Here is a 20,147-nt window from a genome sequence, read left to right on the forward strand (position 1 = left end):
AAATATTTACAGATATTTCCTTATGTGTAAATTAAGCATAATAATAACACAAACCTCATAAGGATTTTATGAAAGTTAAATGAGATAATAGCTGCAAAAAATTTTGTAAACCTTAAGATGCTATATAAATGTTGGTTATTATTGTCATTATTATTATGATAGTTGTTGTTATGAAATATCTCAGGACAGGGGACAGAATGGTTCTTCACTTTGTGAGTTTAACAATTATAAGATACATTAAGTATCTTATGCTCTACATCTATATAAATATATTAAGAGAATATAAGAAAAAAGCTGTTAGTTTGGGATTTTCCAACAAGCAAACAGCTTCACACACATAAAAAAATCTGAATCATACATGCTGTGTTTGCTGTTTCTTGTGTTTCTTCAGGTAACAGTGAGAGTCAATGACATACCTGCTCATTGTTTGGGTTCATGCTCTTTCCAATACCACCAAGAAGCAACCCCATTACTTCAAGCTGCCTGGTACTCTTATGGTAGGACTCTTTCCATTGAATCTTAGGGAAAATAAGTTTTAGACTCAAAAGCAGTTTCTTAAGAGAGTGGGCTGGCATATTTTTGTTATTGTTCAGTCTTATCTGACTCTTTGTGACATAATTTAAATTCAGTTTTTCCTAACTCTAAATCTAACTCTTTTACCCACTGTGTCACCTAGCTACCTTTCTGGCACATATCAGGTGCTTAGTGGATACTAAAAGATTGATTAATTAGGGATAGAGGTAAGAGGAAAGTTTCTCTAGTTATCTACAACACTTCTGGTAAAATTGTGGATAGAGTGCTGGGTCTGGAGTCAGGAAGACTCCAAAGATTTATTATTTGGTATATTTGCTTCATTTCATCTCTCAGGTGATAACAGTAACCTGCTTGTCTATATTATGGGATCTGGTTTTCCTGGAGATTCTGAAGCTTTGAAGATTGAGGTGAATCAACAGATCTGTGAAGTCATGTTCTCAAACCAAACTTATGTGACCTGCCAGATCGACTTCTTACCAATTGGAAATTATGAGGTGGTGATGTTGATAAAGCACATTGGCTTTGCACTCAATGTCAGTGGAGGAGAGGGCATCTACTTCAACATTGAACCCAAACTGAAAGTAGTGAAGCCTTCTGTAGCTTCAGAGATTGGTAAGTTTGAAGAAGAGACAAGAATCCACTCAATTCCCTGAAATTGATATTCAGACCACAGAGCTTTGGGCTGTTCTGAGAGAACTAGAAGGCATTGGCAAATGCTTTCAAACACCCTAATGTTTGCTGTGGTTTGCAACTTTTAATTTACTAACATCAGCATTTCTTCTAATGAATTTTACCTCATACGGTCAATGTCTGTTGAATAAATGATTGTGTAAATGAACAGCAAACATTTAGACCCTTAAACACATCTTGGTAGGCCTTTTAAAATGCTTTTCCACTTGGGTAACCATTCAGACTAGCATTTAAGATTTTTTTAAAAGATCTGTCACCACTTTGGTTTTCAAGATTTATTTTGTATTATTTCCCTTCACATATGACATGCTTTAGGCAAGCTGGATTATTTAATGGTCCCTCCTTCCTAACCAGTAGCTAGTCCATGTCCCTAATCCTTTACCCTATACATATAATAAAGCTTCCTACCTCCAGGTTTTTGTCTAGGATTCTTCTATATTTAAATTTTCCTTTCTGCCCATCCTCCAATTCTCCTTCTTGAAATTCTACCCATGCTTCCAAATGTAGATCAATTGTCACCTTCTTTGTGAAGCCTACAATCAATCAATCAATCAACCAAATCAATAACTATTTGTGCAGTATTTGTGCTACTTACTATGAGTCTTGAGGCATAGAAATGTAAAAATGAAATAGTTCTTATCTTCAAGAAGATTACAGTCTATCAGAGAAGACATCATATACATACATAAGTATATAAAATATATATAATGCAATAAAATAAAATATAATAAATAATAGTTTTATATTGTAAAAATATACAATACAAAACCAAAATGTATATGGAAAGGCTTTAAGGCATTTGCCAATGAAGAGGAATTGTTACAGGTTTCATGAGGAAAGTGGTTTTAAACTGAAAAGAAAACTAGAGACTATAAGAGGTAGAGGGGAAGAGGGACTACATCATCATTAATTTTGTTTCTGAGGCAATTGGAGTTTCACATGGTCACATGCTAGTAAGTGTTTGAGTCTGGATTTGATTTCAGGTCCTTCTGACTCCAGGCCTGGTGGTGCACTATCCATTCAACCACCTACTTGCCCCAAGGGAGTATATTCGGGCCATTATGGATAGCCAGGAAAAAGGCAAAAAGATAAGACTTGGAATGACATGTGTGAAGATCAAAGAGAAGGCCAGTTTGAAAAGATCAGAAAATGAGTGAAATGATGTAATGTGAAAAAAAAAAAAAAAGCTAGATAGATAAATTGGGGCCAGATTGTAAAAGGATTTTTAAGTATCACAGAGGAATTCCTATTTATTCCTAGAGGTAATAGGGAGTCATTGTATTTTGAGTGGAGAGGGGAGGAAGGGTAATATAGTTAGATTTGTGCTTTAGGATGATCAATTTGTCAATTATATGGAGGATATTTTGGAGAGAGAAAAAACCTGAAGTAGAAAGAGCAATTAGGAGGTGATTGCAATAGTTTAGCTAAGAGATGATGAGGACTTGATTTAGAGTAGTAATTTAGCTCATATGAGAAGAAAGAGGGTATGGATTTGAGAGCCACTGTGGAAGGCAGGCAACAGATTGAATATAGGCTCCATAGCTGATGTATCATTTCATTGAATCATCTGGTATTCAATGATTTTTCCTTTCTTAGACCTCAAATGGTATCATTTTGCTTGAACCTTTTTTGTGTCCTTATATTAACTTTGTAGGTATTTATGTATATATTCTATTTTTCCTGTTATGCATAAAAGAATGTATACAGAACTTAATTCTCTGAGTAATTTGAGGCACAAAGATCAATTAAAAATGATCCTTGTGGGGCCACCACATAACACTACCCTCCCTGTCTTATTTATTTTTGCATCTATCAGAGTTATTAACTTTTTGCTATGAACACTGTAAGCACTAAATAAATTGTGTTTATAGTAGAATGATTATTAAGCAAAACCAGATCAGTCATCTTAGTTTATTAAGATGAGGTGATAGGGGCAGCTAGATGGCAAAGCTGATACAGCATTGGCCCTGGATTCAAAAAGAACTAAGTTCAAATCCAGCCTTAGACACTTAACATTTACTAGCTGTGTGACCCTTCGGCAAGTCACATAACCCCAGGTGCCTGGGGGAGGTATGAAAGATGATGTGATCTAGTGGAAAGATCTTTGAAGGAGCATTCACGGGTCTTAGATATAATAATAATAATAATAAATTACTGAGCCCTAAGTCAGGAGGCTAGAGTTTGGATCTAACTGGATGACCTTGGATCTGGCATACAATTTTATTTGCCTAGGTCGTTATTGCTATTGCCAGGCTGTGCAAATCCACTTTCAACTTCTTGTTAAATTGAGGCAATACAAAGGAAACTGGATTAAAAAAAGCCAGAAGATCTGTATTCAAATAGTATGTAGTCTTTACTTTACCGGATATCAGTTTCCTCATCTATAAAACAAAAGGGTGGTACTAAATCCCATGATGCTTCCTTTCATCATTATTAGCCAAAAAAGACCTGCCACCTGAAATCATAAATACAAGAATAGAAAGGAATACAGTTTCTTTTTGATCTGCCTTTTCCCAAAAAGCAAGCCCTCCCTCAATTTTGTTGCATCTTTTCTGCATATAAAACAAAACACATTGGGCAAGGTAATACCTTATATGTCTAAGGCATTGTGATAGGGTAAAATGGTGAAAATGACACATCTTCCTCAATCAATTTGTAATGTAAAGAAGGAAGGGAAAAGAGTGTGTCATGTGCACAAATGATTCTTATCAAGGCAATATCTGATGGGCTAAAGGAGAGATCTAGACAAAATATTTTAGGAATATTAAAAAAAAAAAGAAACCTCTCTCATCTGGGAGGTCAAAGCAACATAAAGGAAGTAACATCTGAATTGAACTCTGTAATAAATGAACTTCAGTAACCACAGGTAAAAAAAGAAATGATATGTTGCATGGAGGTTGAAGGGTACCCAGATGAACTGATAATATTTCAGTTCTGATGGAAGGCAAAGTACATGAAGTAAAAGAAAGTTGGAACAGTAGGTTGGAGGAAGATTGTGAGGACTTTAAATGCCAGGTTGAGGAGTTAGTGCTTTATCCTAAAGGCATGAGGGAGTCAATGAAGGTTTTTGAGGGAAGGAAAATTTCAAAGGTCCTAAAACTAATCTTTGAAGATTGATCTTCAATAGATAGAATTAGGAAGTAGGAGAAAATTCCAGGGAGTATTAAAAAAAAGTTACTGTTTAAAAACCATCCCAATTTTATAAGAGCTTAATTTCTTAATCTATCTTTCCCTATCTCTCTTCTAGGGAGAATTTTAATAGGTATTTATCATTCATTTCCCCCCCAGATAACAGCATGCATTCCTTTGATATTTCAATTGCTTGGTGACATATCTCATCAGTAGGGATAATCCATTGCACCATCTTACTCTCATAGAAGATTTTGACATTTAACTTGTCCTTTCTATGTCAGTTTTAATATTTTCTAGAATTCAGATGAATACTAATTTCTCCATGTTTCAGCCATTTCCCATATCTTGGGTACCACTTGATCTCTACTTGATTGTTTAGCTGATGATATCACTGATGTTGCAGGAGGATTTTGGGCCACTATTGAAGGGACAAGTTTGGAAGAAGTAAACCTGGTGTTATTTGGATCTCAACCTTGTCCCATCAACATCTCCTCCAGGAGCATGGAAAGAATCCAATGCAAAGTCCCACCTTGGGTAAGCAAAGCCTTTTAGTATGTCTTTTCTTATCACTCACTATCACTTCACATTTAAGGCAGCAATAAAGATGAATCCATAAACTATACTTTGAGTCCTAGTATCTATCTCTATTTTAACTTTAGAGTTGTTCTGCAATGGACTAAGCATTAAGTAGGGGTTAATAAATGCTTGCAGTGGGCAGTTAGGTGGTGCAGTGGATAGAGCACTCACTGGTTCTGGAGTGAACAGTACCTGAATTCAAATCTGACCCACTAGCTGTGTGATTCTGGACAAATCACCTAACCTTATTGCCTCCAAAAAGCTACAAACAAAATATTTTTGTCTGATTGACAGATTGAGTATTTTGATGATTTCTGCCCTTTAGTTATCTTTCATTTATTGTTTCACTATTCAATATGTGGAAGTATGAAAGGAGTATTTATTTGTAAGTTCTCTTGTTTTATGGGATGTTGGGAATGAATATCAAAATAGTTTCTTGAGAGTGACTTTTTACTTTTCTACTTACTGCACTACTCAATGATCCCCTCTACAAAGAAGTAATGAGTACCACATCATTTTATTGGGGATGGTTCCAAAAATAATCCATTACATCAATATTCAATGATTTTGGTCTAAGGTAATCAATCCCCCTAGGAACATAAATTTAGAGTTATAGGCAAATTCCTAAAAAGGGATCTCAGAAGCCATATAATACAATCCCTTGGTTTTATAGATGATGAAATTGAAGAAATAAATGAGAGAAAAATTTTCATTTAGACTCAACTGTAAAAATCATAGGTAGGACTTTGCTGAAGATTAGTGTCCTGATGGCAAAGAAGAGACCAATATCATTCAATTAAATATTTATTTAAATGAATACTATGGGCCAGATACTCTGGTAGATGCTAAGGGTGCAAATACAAAAATTAAAAACCCCCCATTCACAAAGCACTTATATTTTAACAGGACATATTTGTATATATCTTTGATAGAAAGTAGAGAAAGCAATGTATCAAAAAAGAAATTTCTTTTGGTATCCCAAAATTATTTGCTGTGAATCATATTTGAATCATACACTGATTATGACCAATTCTGAATTTTTATCTATTTGTCACATCTGTCATGTTACTGTGCCAACAACAACATTGTAATATTATATTGTATTTTTGAAAATTTCCTGCATCAGCAAAGTTTTTTTTTTTACATGACCAAACCATTATTTTGCTGTACAAAAAGAATCAGACTCTTAAATATTGTACAATTAGCTTGTGAAGGAAATAAAAAATGCAGGTGGGTATAAATATAGGGATTGGGAGTTCAATGTAATGGTTTTTAGTCATCTCCCAGAGTTCTTTCTCTGGGCGTAGCTGGTTCAGTTCATTACTGCTCCATTGGAAATGATTTGGTTGATCTCCTTGCTGAGGATGGCCAGGTCCATCAGAACTGGTCATCATATAGTATTGTTGTTGAAGTATATAATGATCTCCTGGTCCTGCTCATTTCACTCAGCATCAGTTCGTGTAAGTCTCTCCAGGCCTTTCTGAAATCATCCTGTTGGTCATTTCTTACAGAACAATAATATTCCATAATATTCATATACCACAATTTATTCAGCCATTCTCCAACTAATGGGCATCCATTCAGTTTCCAGTTTCTAGCCACTACAAAGAGGGCTGCCACAAACATTCGTGCACATACAGGTCCCTTTCCCTTCTTTATAATCTCTTTGGGATATAAGCCCAGTAGTAACACTGCTGGATCAAAGTGTACTTCATCAGCAAAGTTAAATGAATTGTCCAACATCATAAAATGCTGTCTTCAGCAAAGGCAGTTTTTAAACTTAGAAAGCAAGGTGAACTTGAATATGCATGACCTTTTTCTTGTTTTGTTTGTGAATTCATACTTTGCTTTGAAACTGGAGGTGCTAAAAGCTTCCTTCTAGCCTAATATCATAAATTGTATAATTGATTTTTCTAACTCTGAACAAGTCACTTAATGACTGTTTGCCTCCATTTTCCCAACTATAAAAATGAGGATAACAGCACCTACCTTACAAGGTTATTATCAAAGTCAAATGAGATATTTATAAAGCATTTAGAAGAATGCCTTAAACATAGTAGGTTTACCTACTATATATATAAATGATCATTTCCTTCCCTTCTTCCCTCCTTTTCCGTCTAGACCAATACTTTTATAGAGAAAGAAATTGAGGCTCAGTATAATTAAGTAACCTCCCTAGGTCTGAGTTTCCCAATTTGTAAAATGAGACATCTGTGATCCCATGATCTATCTTCTTGCATTCAAACAGGTGCTGAACAAACAGGTAAAAGATAATAAATTCATTGGTGAACTTTATCGTAGGTAAGGCCTTCCTATCCAGAGATATCCAAAGGTATAAAGATAATTTTTTTTTTTTTAAAGAAAGGGTCATTTTTTTTTAATGCCTGTTAGGTTCTCTGGAATTTTCAGGTGGGAATGATCCAGTTCTTGAATGGTTGAATTTCCTAAGTGTAGTTAATTAATGGCATTAATAAGGTTAACTAACTCTATGAATCCTAATACCCATTCCTGATTATATGCCGTACCCTTCATCCATTCATGCATAAATTAAGTTCTGTAATTTGTTTATAATTAATTTACTAAGAGTCAGTCACAGGGTTAATATTTGTTGAAAAATAAAATTTGAACTTATTTTCCTTATTGAAATATCAATCTATCTACCATGTCCCAATTGCATACAATATCCTTTCTCTGTCTCTAGGTCTTCCTGTCTCTTACTCTGTGTCTCTCTTTTTATTTTCTTAGAGACAATAAAATTAAAAGATTATATAGGTCGTATACATTTACACTAATAAAAGATATAATGCATATTTCTTTTGGCGGTGATTGTGGATGGTGTGTGTGTGTGTGTGTGTGTGTGTGTGTGTAGAGACAGAGAAACTGTTAGTCAGTATGCATTTATTAAGCATCAATAATGTGCCAGATAGTGATAAGCACTAAAATGTGCCCCTCATATATACATATATGTGTGTGTGTGTGTGTGTGTGTGTGTGTATGCACATTGTAAAAGGAAGATATACATTGTAAGTGGAAGATGTTTTCAGAAGGAAGGTATAAGAGGAGAGAAACTGAGAAAAACTTTTTACTTGATCACATACACAAAGTAATGAACAAACCACAATTGTATGTTTACAAGTTTAGTGTTTACAAAGCTCTTTTCTGGAGGCCCTACAAAATATATATATATATATATATATAGTCTCTGCCTGCCCTCTAAGAGTTTACGATTAAAAAAATTTCCTGTTCTTTCCACAAAGAATCATTTCAATTATGTTGCTGAGCCATTAGTTGAATCAACCTACATGTTATATTATTTTGCTCTTTTGTAATGGATCTCTATGTGACATTTTATGTATTTCCTTGCTTTAAATCAAGGCAAGCAGTTCCAAATAGATGAATCTCTAAAGGAAAACTTTTGAATTACCCAAAATGAAAGAAAAATAGAATCTTCTCATCTTTATTTTTTTTTTCTTGAAATTACAACAAAACCTTACCAAATGGTTCATTAATTTGTGATATTTGGATAATTTGTGATAATTTGGAAAAAACTAGCCTGAAGTTTACCTTAGCATTATCAATGAAGAAAAGGTTTGCTTTACAAATTAAGAGTAGAAACAAAGTTGCCCCAGGGGATGTTTAAATTACTGTACTTTAGAGAACAGACTGTTTCAAGCATTCCCCAACACATTAGTAGTTTTCATTTACATAAAAACAATTGATATGTTAATAACAAATCATTCTTATCTATTCTTTAAAGCTGGTCCCCTAAGGATTTTTCCTAGGCCACTTTTGGATTGCTTAGTTCAATGATTATATATACATATTTTAAACCAATTAGCATGTATTTCTTTAATTTTTTTCCTACAATTCATACTTTCTCCTTCCAAATCTGCCATCCCTTACTCCCCTCCCCCAGTCAAAGATATTTTGTGAGGATTGATACTATTTCTTTTTTTAAGACTGATTTTCAGGGGAATGGTAGTGGAATGCTTATGAATGTGACCATCATCACCAGGAACCTGACATTAACTTATCTTGAGGCATTCAAGTATACTCCTTCTTTAAATCCAGTTATCATGTCCCTGAGCAGAAACAGAAGCAACACAGCAGGTAAGAATAAATGACACTTTAAAAATTTCTCTTGATAGAGCCTTGGTCCAGAAAAAAGCCAAGAGATGAGTCTTGGATAAATTGTAGTAAAGGCAGAAAAACACAGGAAATAGGAGCTTTTCTAGAAATCAGGAAACCTGGTTTTTCAGCCTACCTGTATTAACTAACTGTTTGACCGTGGCAAACTTGGAGTCAATTTTTCTCTCAGTAAAATGAAGCTAAGCCATCACCCTCATGATATCATTGATCCTTTTCAGGAAGAATAACATGAAGCTATTCTCACCTACACCCATCTTCCTCAGTGGGCACTGCAAGGATAGAATAGGGTATGGATTAGACCTGTGATTTCACTGATACAAGTGATACAAGGACTTCCCTAGTAAGGAAATTCACTCTAAAATTCACTCTACTAGTACAGGTCTGTATCTTCTCATTTTAGAGAACTGCCTAGAGGACTGAGAGGTACCCAGGATCACAAAGTCAATATGTGTTAGAGGTGAGACTTGAATCAAGGTCCTTCTGGCTCTGAGGCTGGCTTTCTAACAATATTCATATTGCTTTTATATTGTGAGAATATTGTTGATAAAAACCATATTACAAAAGTGATGAGATTAGATTCAGAGAACCAAAATGATGAGTGGTCAGGGATTTAAATGATGAGATTAGTGGCAGGATTGGGATTCAGGTAACCAAATGAAGAGGTTTGGCTCCCCTAAATCTCCTTGGGATTAGGTTTATGGGTAGGGAGTTTCTGGTGGTACAGAGGTTCTTGAAAAAGAAATTTACTAACCCAAAAAGCTGGACTGATAAAAAGAAGCTTATTATAGGCATTGGGAAGTCAGCCTTTACTATGCATGATAGAAAGACTGAATTCCTTAGTGGCAAGGTCCTGATGAGGGAGTAAAGTTTCTAGTAGGAGAGATCCTGATAGAGAGGTATAAAGTCTTGTTAGGGAAATAGATGAGGATAAAGAGAGGGTAATGCCAGAAGAGAATATCATCCCAGCAGGCAGAGGTTTCCTTGGCATGTCATGGCATATTAGGTCCTCTGTGAGGAGAGGATTTAAAATTGGCTCTTTTTATAATAGAAGCCTTAGCTACAAGCTGAGGCCTGTTCCTCCTCCTGATGGGGGCTGGTGGGTGGAGTTTGAGCTGGAATTGAAAAGAAAATCTTCACTTGAATAGGATTACAATTCTCCAGCTCAGGACTCAACCAGACCCACCTAGGTAACAAAATGAAACTGTTTGTCCTAGGGCAGAGTCTTTACAGTGGCAGGATTCAAAGAGAAAGTCTCCTTGAAGGAGCTTCTCAAGTGCTCTACTTCATGGCTCATTCCCAAAGTCAGAGAGAGAGAAAGAGGAAGAGTTTTGGGGCTCCCCTTGTCAAAAAGACATCATTATCGAAATCATTATATCATATCATCACAGGATGTAGAAATGAATGTAACCATAGAGATCAACAATCCAAGCATTGCATTTTACACATGAAGAAAGTGAGGCTCTGAGAAATTGTAACTGGCCTATGATCACACACATAGTAAGAAACTGTGAGAGAAATTCCTCTATAAAGTCTCTGGCTATAAATTATACCAGACATTATTATTCAGTTATTTTTATTTGTGTCCAAATCTTCACTTGTTCAGTTCTTTTAAACTGTGTCCAAATCTTCACGATCCCATTTAGGATTTTCCTGTCAAAGATATTAGAGTGCTTTGCCATTTCCTTCTTCAGCTCATTTTACAAATGAGAAAGCTGAGGCAAACATGGTTAAGTTGATGGACTCTTAGCTCTTGCCCCAGCCCCAATACCCTGATTCTACAAAAGGATCTTTTACCTTCAATATCTAATTACTATATCCCCACTCTTTCTATCTAGAACAAAAGAACTTTTCTAACTATATCCTATCTGATATATATCTAATCATAGGATGTTTCCTATTTTGTGCCAATCTTATATGAGATTGCCCAATTTTCCTGTCTTTTTTACTCTCCCTTCTTTATATAATCCTTCACCTTACTCTGCTGGATTGCCCTATCTGTGAATGAGGAGACCCTCAGGTATATCACTCCTTATCCCAAGTAAATGCCCAATAAGTGCCATTGCTTGATTTGGAGAATTGGAGCTGAATTCTTTCAGAGACAACACTATAATACATGCATGGGAATCCCAACATTTTTGGTGTACCCCCACCAAAGTGACTTGCCCAAGGTCATACAGCTGATAAATATCTGAGATAAGATTTGAACTCATGAAGATGAGTCTTTCTGGCTTTAGGCACAGCACTCTCTACTGTGCCAACTAGAAGTGCCTTAATGCCATTATTGCAAACATTAATTACCATTGTGCATGCATCCATTTAACAATAATTTATTAAGTATCTAGTATGGGAAAAGCTCTGCTGAAGTTTAACTGAAACAAAACCATTAATATTAAGTATATGATCCCTAGACTCATGAAATTTACAATCCAATGTATTTAAAGGATATATAGCACAAACACAAATATACAATACTTTGTAATAAATATTAAATTACTATGCAGTACCTATAATGCAGAATTGAACATGATCTGAACATGAGGACTCCAAAAAATTGTAGAAGATCCAAGGAAGGAAAGATAATTTCCAATTGCAGTGGTTCAGGACATTTCATGGAGGTGGTGACCATTGGGTAGTCTATGAAGGATGGATAGAATTTCAAAAGGCAGGGTTGATGGAGATGGGTATAGCGAGGATGGAAAGGGAGAAAAGATGGGCACTTGGTGAGCAAAGGCATTGGGATAGGAAATTGGTATGTATTTGTGAGGTATAATGAATAGTCTTGTCTGCCTGGAGTATAGTGTGCACTGAAGGAAGTTCAGTTATCCCTTTCCATCACAACTTTCCCCAGTGATGTTTTGATATATTGTGGGTCAGCATAAAAAAGTAAATGAGCATTTTGGGAAAGTTTTGTGGAAGCCTCAGACAACATGAAAAGGTCAGCAGATAAACGAAAAATGTTAGAAACTCAAAAATGCATAAAATATATGTATAATATTATATAAAATCAACATATTTTATCTTTTAATATTATAATAATTCAAACTTCTATGTTATGAAGGGAGGGCCAAACATTTTTAGGCTGATTTTCCAAATCTCAGAGGTGCTTGTTCCCATAAAGGAAAAATTAGGGAAATGACAGATTGTAGAGGCCTTGAATATCAAGGAAAGGAGTTTGCGCATTTGGGGGGAGGTAAAGGAAAACAGGGAAGTGAGAGCAAAGGATATAAATGTGAGCAGTTGCCAGATAACAAACCCTGGGCCAATAGAATACCAGATAAACAGAGAGTGTCTCTATATACAAATCTAATATATTATTATGGAAGACCAACTCCTTTCCCTAAGATAACCCAGTTCCTAGTTTCTTTCCTTTGGTGTCTTTTTCATTTTTTCTCCCCAAGGTACCAGAATGCATAAATAAAAGGAAGGGTCCTTCAGCTTTTCCATATTATTCAGGTAGCATAATATAAACTAAGAATCTGCTGCCTCTGGCAACCAAAGTAGGTGGAATTCCTCTGTGGTACAGACTCTTCAGCATGAAGGAAAGAGGGATGAGGAAGTCACTTCTCTATTCAGTTGCAGGCTCACTGACTCTAGTCGACTTTTAATAAAATTTCCGTCCTATAATGAAAAGTATAAATATATTACATCAGTGCCTTAAAGGCATCTAGGAATAAGTTGACAATTGACCAAAAGTCTAAAGAATTCATATGATTAATATATACCACGAGATGTGTTATTTTCAAAGCTTAAAACTTCAATTTGAATTTTTCTGTGGTCTGGATAGGAAAATGTATATTACAAAATGCACAAAAGGTGATATTTTACAAGATGAATCACTTTTGCTTTGATGAACAGGGGAGGGGAAGGGAGAAATGGCTTATTACATGAGGCCAAAAGGAATCCTTCTTTTTAGAGGAAGATAATGGGAATAAATAACAGGTAGAACACCTATGAGTAGGTTGTTACTCATACCTGGACTATTAGAGTAGCCTTGTAAATGTCCCCAGGCTTTTCATTTTCCAAACTATCCATCACAGATACCAGCTTTTTCTTCTTAAAGTACATTTTTTAGCCAGCTCTCTGCAATATGGTATAGATAGTGAGTTGAATGCAAGAGCTGGAAGCAGGAAATGGGTTCAAATCCTACCACTGACATTGACTGGATTTGTGACTTCAGATTAATCACTCAACTTCTACTTTATCTGTAAAACAAGGATAAGTCATACACCAGTACTACCTTTCTTTTAGAATTTCTGTGAGTAAATGTCTTATAAATCTTTAAGCACCGTATAATGAAAATAGATAAAATATATATGGCACTTTAAGGTTTCCAAAGTGTTTATTATGATTATATTATTATTACAAGTTATAAACTTATTTTCTCATTTGATTATTATCTATCTTCCTCTCTCTCTTTTCTCTTTCTCTTCCTCCATTTGTCTATCTTTATCTCTATTATCTATGTATTTATACATATGTCTATTCATCTATGTATCTATTTATCTATTTGTCCATGTCTATCTAGCTAGTTATCTGTCTTTTTGTCTATCTACCTGTATCCCTGTCTGTCTATCTACATTTATCTCTCTCTCTTTCTTTGTCTGTCTGTCTGTCTCTCTCTATCCATCTAATTATCTCTACCTATCGCTATCTTTTTCTAGCTCTATCTACCTCTATTTATCTGTCTATCCATCTCTTATTTGTCTGTCTGTCTATTTATCCGTCTGTCTGTCTCTCATTACTATTACTTGAATGACTTAGGATAAGTTGGTAAATCACAATCTTCCTGGAACTCAGCTTTTCTATCTTTTTAAAAAAAGGACATTTCTACTTGAATTACTAGCATCAACAAGCTAAATAAATCACATATTTCTTTACTTGATATTTAAGGCCCTGCAAGAATTGATCTAAACTTATTTTTCTAGTTTCAGCTTCTATTATTCCCCTTTCTACATTTGGTAATCATTTCAAACTAGAATCCCAATTTCCTACTTGCCATTCTTATTACTTCCTCATCATTCCTAGTCCTATTAAAATAGTTTTTCAGTTTTGCTTATAGTCTTACCTCTCTGCACCCTCCCCTATCCACTACATATTTTTCTTTCATAACCCAGTTTAAATCTAGATAGTATAGATTCAGACCCAACAGATTTAATAGCATTCATATGGCTTTGCATGTGAAATTAGAAAGCTTAGACTATATATATATATCCCAAATTATGCTTCTTAATATATGCTTCTCATTGCAGGAGATCAGACACTATTCATTGGAACTACATCTCTGGAGAATTATACAGACTTGGATGTTAAAGTTCATATTCAGGATACTTTGGCTCAGGTCCTAAAACAAGAGCCTCAAGGTCTGGAGGTGACACTGCCTCCCTTGCCAACAGGGTGGCACAGCATTTCAGTCACAATGAATGGTGTCAACATCAGCTCAGAGGGGTAAGGTCAAGTGCATATTTGTAAATATTTAATAAGAGGCTCTTCCTCTCTCTCCATCTATATATGTTTTATATATATATATGTGTGTGTGTGTGTGTGTGTGTGTGTGTGTGTGTATGAAAGACACATTTTGAAACTTAATTCAGGTGCTTTCTTAGATACAGACAATCAACAACAACAACAAAAAATAAAGACCTATTTTGCAGCCTTTCCTGGTTTCTGAAGTGTAAAAGTTCACAATTGGTTTTAGAAAGGCAGTATAAGCTGACTTCAGGCCATTCCTGAAAGGTAGAAATTTCCCATTCTGAGGTATGGATATGGCTGAAGAAGTTTGCATGGCTAACCTGATGCAAGGATATTGCTGAAAAGGACCTTAGAGGTCATTATAATGTCAGATTTCAGTCTAGAAGGGAACTGGAGTTCCCTCCAACTCTACTCCTATTTTTCATATTAGAAAACTGAAACTGGGGCCTACAGTTTAAGTGACTTGTCCTAAGTAATACAGGTGGCAGAGCTTCCAGGACGTTTGACTCCAATTTCATTAATCTTCCCAAATCTATTTTAATTTCCTTTAAAATATCTTTTTCTATAGAGTTGATCTTCAAATCCAGTATATTACCAAAGTCCTTTGGACTGAACCTTGTTGTGGGTCCCTTTTGGGTAAGTTTCTACCATATCATTTTTAGTTTTAGGCCAGGTTTTTTGTTTTTAATTGCTGTTGTTGAAGCAAAGGAGTTAAGAGACTTGCTCAAGATCATACAGCTAGTAAGTGTCTGAGTAATTGGAAGGAAGTGAGTGCACTGGATAGAGTGCTGGGTCTGAAGTCAGGAAGTCTCATCTTACTGAGTTTAAATCCAGCATCAGACACTTAAGAGCTGTGTGATTCTGATCTTCAGAGTTGTCGATCTACCCACTTTTTAGTTTTTTGCCTGTGATGTACATACTCTGTACCTAGTAGGGATTGTTTTATTCTTTTTCTTTATTCTTCAAGACTTAGTACAGGGCCTGGAATGTAATAGACAGTCATTAAATGCTTATTGATTGATTACTTATAAACGTTCATCAAGTTTATGAGCAAATAAACTCAAGGATTTTTATAAAAGTAAAGCTTTTGAGTTTCTTTTTCCTTAATGAAAAAAAAAGTGGAGAAATATAATGTCTAGACTTCTTGAAGGGATATTAGAAAAGTTCAGGAAGGATTCCATTTAGGCAGAGAAAGCACAGGCAAACCACAAAAAAGCAAGGATACCCTGGCAATCCTAGATTGTATATTTAGAGCTGGAAGGGATCATATTGAACATCATGTTCCCTCCTGTAATGGCTGAGAAACTTGAGGTGCAGCCAAGACAAAGTGACTTGCCTAAAGCTACAGCCAGGAATTGAATCCAAGTCCTAGAAATCCAAATCCAGAATTCCTTCTCCTAGACTACTCTGTGCCTTTAATATCCTCTCAGGCTATAGATCACATGACTTAGCAATATAAGGAAGAGGTCAGTAAAATTATACCAATGAACATGTTTTTGAACCTCGTGCTTTTCAACAAGCATACAGGAAGCCATATACCTCTGAAAATTCGCTGCACATTAAAAATAATACTAATAATAACAGATCACATTTATATAGAGTGTCAAGTAAGCTTTAAGCACTTTTATATGTTCATGTTATTTGATCCTCACAGCAACTTTGTGAATTAGGTGCTCTTATTATCCCATTGTTCCAATTTTACCAATGGGGAAAATGAGGCTCAGAGAGGGTTGGGAACTTGCTTTTCAGGACTATATTCTAGTAAGTGTCTGAGGCAGAAGTCAAACTCGTGTTTTCCTAACTTTCTGGGTCACACAGTAGTAGGTTTCTAAGGCAAGATTCAAATTTAGGTTTTTCTGATTTGCCTGTAGTCACACACTTGTTGAGATAGAATTTGAACTCAGATTTTCTAGACTTCCTTAAGGGCAGCTGGGTTGTGCAGTGGATAGAGTGCTGGGTCTGAAGTCAGGAAGTTTCATCTTATTGAGTTTAAATCCAGCATCAGACACTTAAGAGCTGTGTGATTCTGAGCAAATCACTCAACCTTATTTGCTTCAGTTTCCTCATCTATAAAATGAGCTGGAGAAGAAAATGGCAAAACTCCAGTGTCTTTGCCAAGAAAATTCCAAATGGGGTCAACGAAGAGGGGAAACAGCCAAACAACTTCCTGCCTCCATCCTATCCACTGTACCTCTATTAGGTACAAAAGTCATTTTGATCTACATCTTGTCACTGGACCCAGATGGCTCTGGAGGAGAAAGTGAAGCTGGTGACTTTGCACAGTCCTCCCTCATTACAGCCCAATTCACTAGCGTGTTATGGTATCACCTCACTGATATTTAGATACTCTTCAAGAATGAAGGACAAACAACAACAATGTGACTTTATTTTGCATAAATTGGGAAATTTTGTTATAAAGCACCTTACTCTAGTGTAGGATCATAAATATTGGAAGGGACCTCAGAGACCATCTAATCCAATGCTCCTCATTTTATAGATAAGGAAACTGGATAGTTAAGTGATCTTCTGAGATCACACAAATAGTAAGGGTAGGATCTGGATCTAGGACAAATAATTCTAGAGTCAAGGCTCTTTCCTCTGTACTATACTGCTTTCTTACACTCAGATCGAAACCTTCCTCATTTATATAGTGATTTATAGTGAATTTTCTTGTTTTAACTTACCTTTGAAGTATCATATCTCTTGACTATATTATAATGAGATTTGACTACACTATGTTTTGGTCTGTGAAGAATGAAGTGCAAGAACATAGCAGAAAGGACAGGTATTACTTAAGATATATTTTGTATGGTTACATATACAGGGCTTCTGTTAGATAGTTGTCAGATCAACAAGCTAAGTTAGTAAGCATTTATTGAATGCTACTTTTTGCCAAATACTATGCTCAATGTTGGGGATACACCTACAAACAAAACAAACAAAAAGACAGTTCCTGCCCTCAAGAAGGTTACATTTATAAAAGGGAGAGAGTAAAGTTCAGAGATTCAGGAACAGAACTGTGAGAAAACTCAAGGAATACAAATACATCTGACCTGGGGAAAGCCTGCTTTTACAGATAGTTAAGAATGATTTGTAATTCCAATATCAGCAGTATGGGAGAGTGTGTTTCAAAGATATATAAAAGTACCTCTTAATTTTTTAAAGTCAGCCTGTTATTATTAGCTGATAGAACTATTTGGAGGCAAGAAACTCCGGGTTCATATTTTACTTCTGATATCAGCTGTTACTCTGGACATATGATTCATGATTTGTATCAGTGGAAAGAGCTTCTTGTTAGGAGTTCCAATCACAGATTTGCCCCCAAGTTCTTTAAATTTGATGTAAATTTTAATGACCTTTTACTATACTTAATAAAATTTTTGCCCTGTTTTTATTATTATGGTTGCCTAAATTTAAGGTGGTCTAGATTGCCCATTTCTAAATATCTGTTGTTGCTGACTTGGTTCTCATTATCCTTTCCTCTAGGTGGAACTACTCTTACAATCTCTGGAATTGGCTTCAGCAAGGATTCATCTCTAGTTTCAGTATCAGTGGGCAACCAGACCTGCAGCATTGTGAACTCAACTGAAGAGACCATCTGGTGTGAGACTTTATCAGCTCCTCGCTTGCCTGGTACAGAGCCTCAAGCTGTCGTGCTTCCAATAGAAGTCTCAATTGGCAATATCTGTGCCCCCCATGATCCCTCATTTGACTTGGGAAAGAAGGACTTTACCTTTATATACCACACAGCTTTAACTCCTTATGTGACTGCCATGCAAGGGCAAATCAGAGGTGATATCCTGGAGCTACATGTGGAAGGAAATAACATATCTAAATCAATTGTCCTCCTGGGGGATATGAAGTGTGACCTTGAGCTACAATCCTTCAGTTTCAACAGAACTCAGTATTTCTGTTCCTTACCACTAGCAAATGTGGAAGCTGGGATTTATCCCATCCAGGTTTTTCAGAAGGATATGGGATTTGCAAATATATCTGCTATTCCCTACAGTTTCACAGTGTCCCCCCAGGTTGCTGACATCTTTCCCACCCATGGATCAGTATGTGGAGGGACAATGCTTACTATAACGGGCTTGGCTTTCAAGTCCAGAATGAATTTAGTGCGGGTTGACCTCTCTGGCCCTCATACTTGTACCATCTGGAACTGGGATGACCAAATGATCCTCTGCCAGGTTAGCCTTGTGGGGTACCTCCCTAAAGCATCATTTGCCCTGAATGTCACAATCACTGCTAATGGGATAAGCAGTGAGTGCCAAGGAAACTGTACATTCTATTTGCAGGAAGAGGCAACTCCCATTATAGACACAATGACTACCAGCGTCAGTGGAACTTTGACTACCATGTGGATTGGTGGTCAAAAGTTAGCCACAGCCACTGATGAGCTGGTGGTTTTAATTGATGACTGTCTTTCCTGTGACATAACCTACTATAATGCAACTCAGGTGGAATGTCAACTGAGTGACTTGGGACCTGGTCTACATCATTTTTCACTTCTTAATAAGAGAAGCGGCTTTGCTTGTCTACCCACCCTACCTTCCCATTTCAGTGTTGCTCCTCGGGTGCTTGGGTATCACCCTCAGAATTTTGGTGTCAATGGTGGAGGTCTCTTGACCATTGAGGGCACAATGCTGAGGGGACAGAACACAACTTTAGTCTTGGTAGGACACCAAGCCTGCCTCACTGTGAATATTATTAGTTCTGTGCTCATCCAGTGTATTGTTCCCCCAGGCAATGGGACAGTTGTCCTGGAAATAGAAGTAGATGGTAACTTATATGAAGTGGGGATGATTGGTTACAGTGATATCTTCACCCCGAAATTACTTTCCATTCTTCAAATTGATGGTTTGATTGTAACCTTCATGGTAGACCGAACCACCGGTGCTAAGAACATGCGGATTTTTATTGGAACATCACCATGTGTAGGCATCTTGGGGAACCACACAGTCTTACAATGCACAGTTTCTCAGCTTCCTGCTGGAAAATATCAAGTCAAAGGTCATGACCATCTCAGAGGTTGGGCTTCCTCAACATTGGTGTTCACCTCTAAAGTAATCATTACATCAATCTATAGTAACTTTGGTAAGTCAAGTAAAAATGATAAAACTCTCTCTGTGAGTGGATTAACTAAAATAGTGAAGGTTAAATGATTTCTATGTGTAACTTCAAATGGTTAGAAAATTAACACCAATCTGAAAGATGAGAGGAGAAGGAGATGGGAAGATTGAAAAGAGATTGGGTTTGTTATTTCTCCGATTTTTTCCCTAGAGTTCTCTTTGTGATGTTGAATTTATGACTATCTTTGATTGGTTTTTTATAGAAGGGGCTGTATTTTTAGAGTGCATGCTCTATAAACATGTGATTGTATTTTAATTTCCCAAACTAATCTGATTTAATTTCTTTTTAAAAAAACCTCAAAGTAGTGTAATTTACAGGAACTCATTACTTCATTATTTAAATAGACTATAATAACTTGTACCCACTTTTTCTCTCAAGATCATGTAATATGCATGGATATATTATGTATACATTAAATATGGTGTTAATTCTCATTATATAATAATTATTACAGTCCCACAATA

General features: G+C 36.0%; 1 protein-coding gene across 1 annotated transcript in view; it reads left to right on the forward strand.

Moving 5' to 3' along the window:
- PKHD1 (PKHD1 ciliary IPT domain containing fibrocystin/polyductin) overlaps positions 1-20,147 on the forward strand; it is a 611,151-nt gene that overhangs the window by 85,093 nt on the left and 505,911 nt on the right. Inside the window, 7 exon segments of the mRNA XM_031964731.1 lie at positions 392-497; positions 868-1,146; positions 4,760-4,890; positions 8,892-9,042; positions 14,331-14,526; positions 15,119-15,186; positions 18,037-19,647. Coding sequence (XP_031820591.1) covers positions 392-497; positions 868-1,146; positions 4,760-4,890; positions 8,892-9,042; positions 14,331-14,526; positions 15,119-15,186; positions 18,037-19,647 — 2,542 coding nt within the window.

Source organism: Sarcophilus harrisii, chromosome 4 (genome assembly GCF_902635505.1).
Source record: "Sarcophilus harrisii chromosome 4, mSarHar1.11, whole genome shotgun sequence".
NCBI lineage: Eukaryota > Metazoa > Chordata > Mammalia > Dasyuromorphia > Dasyuridae > Sarcophilus > Sarcophilus harrisii.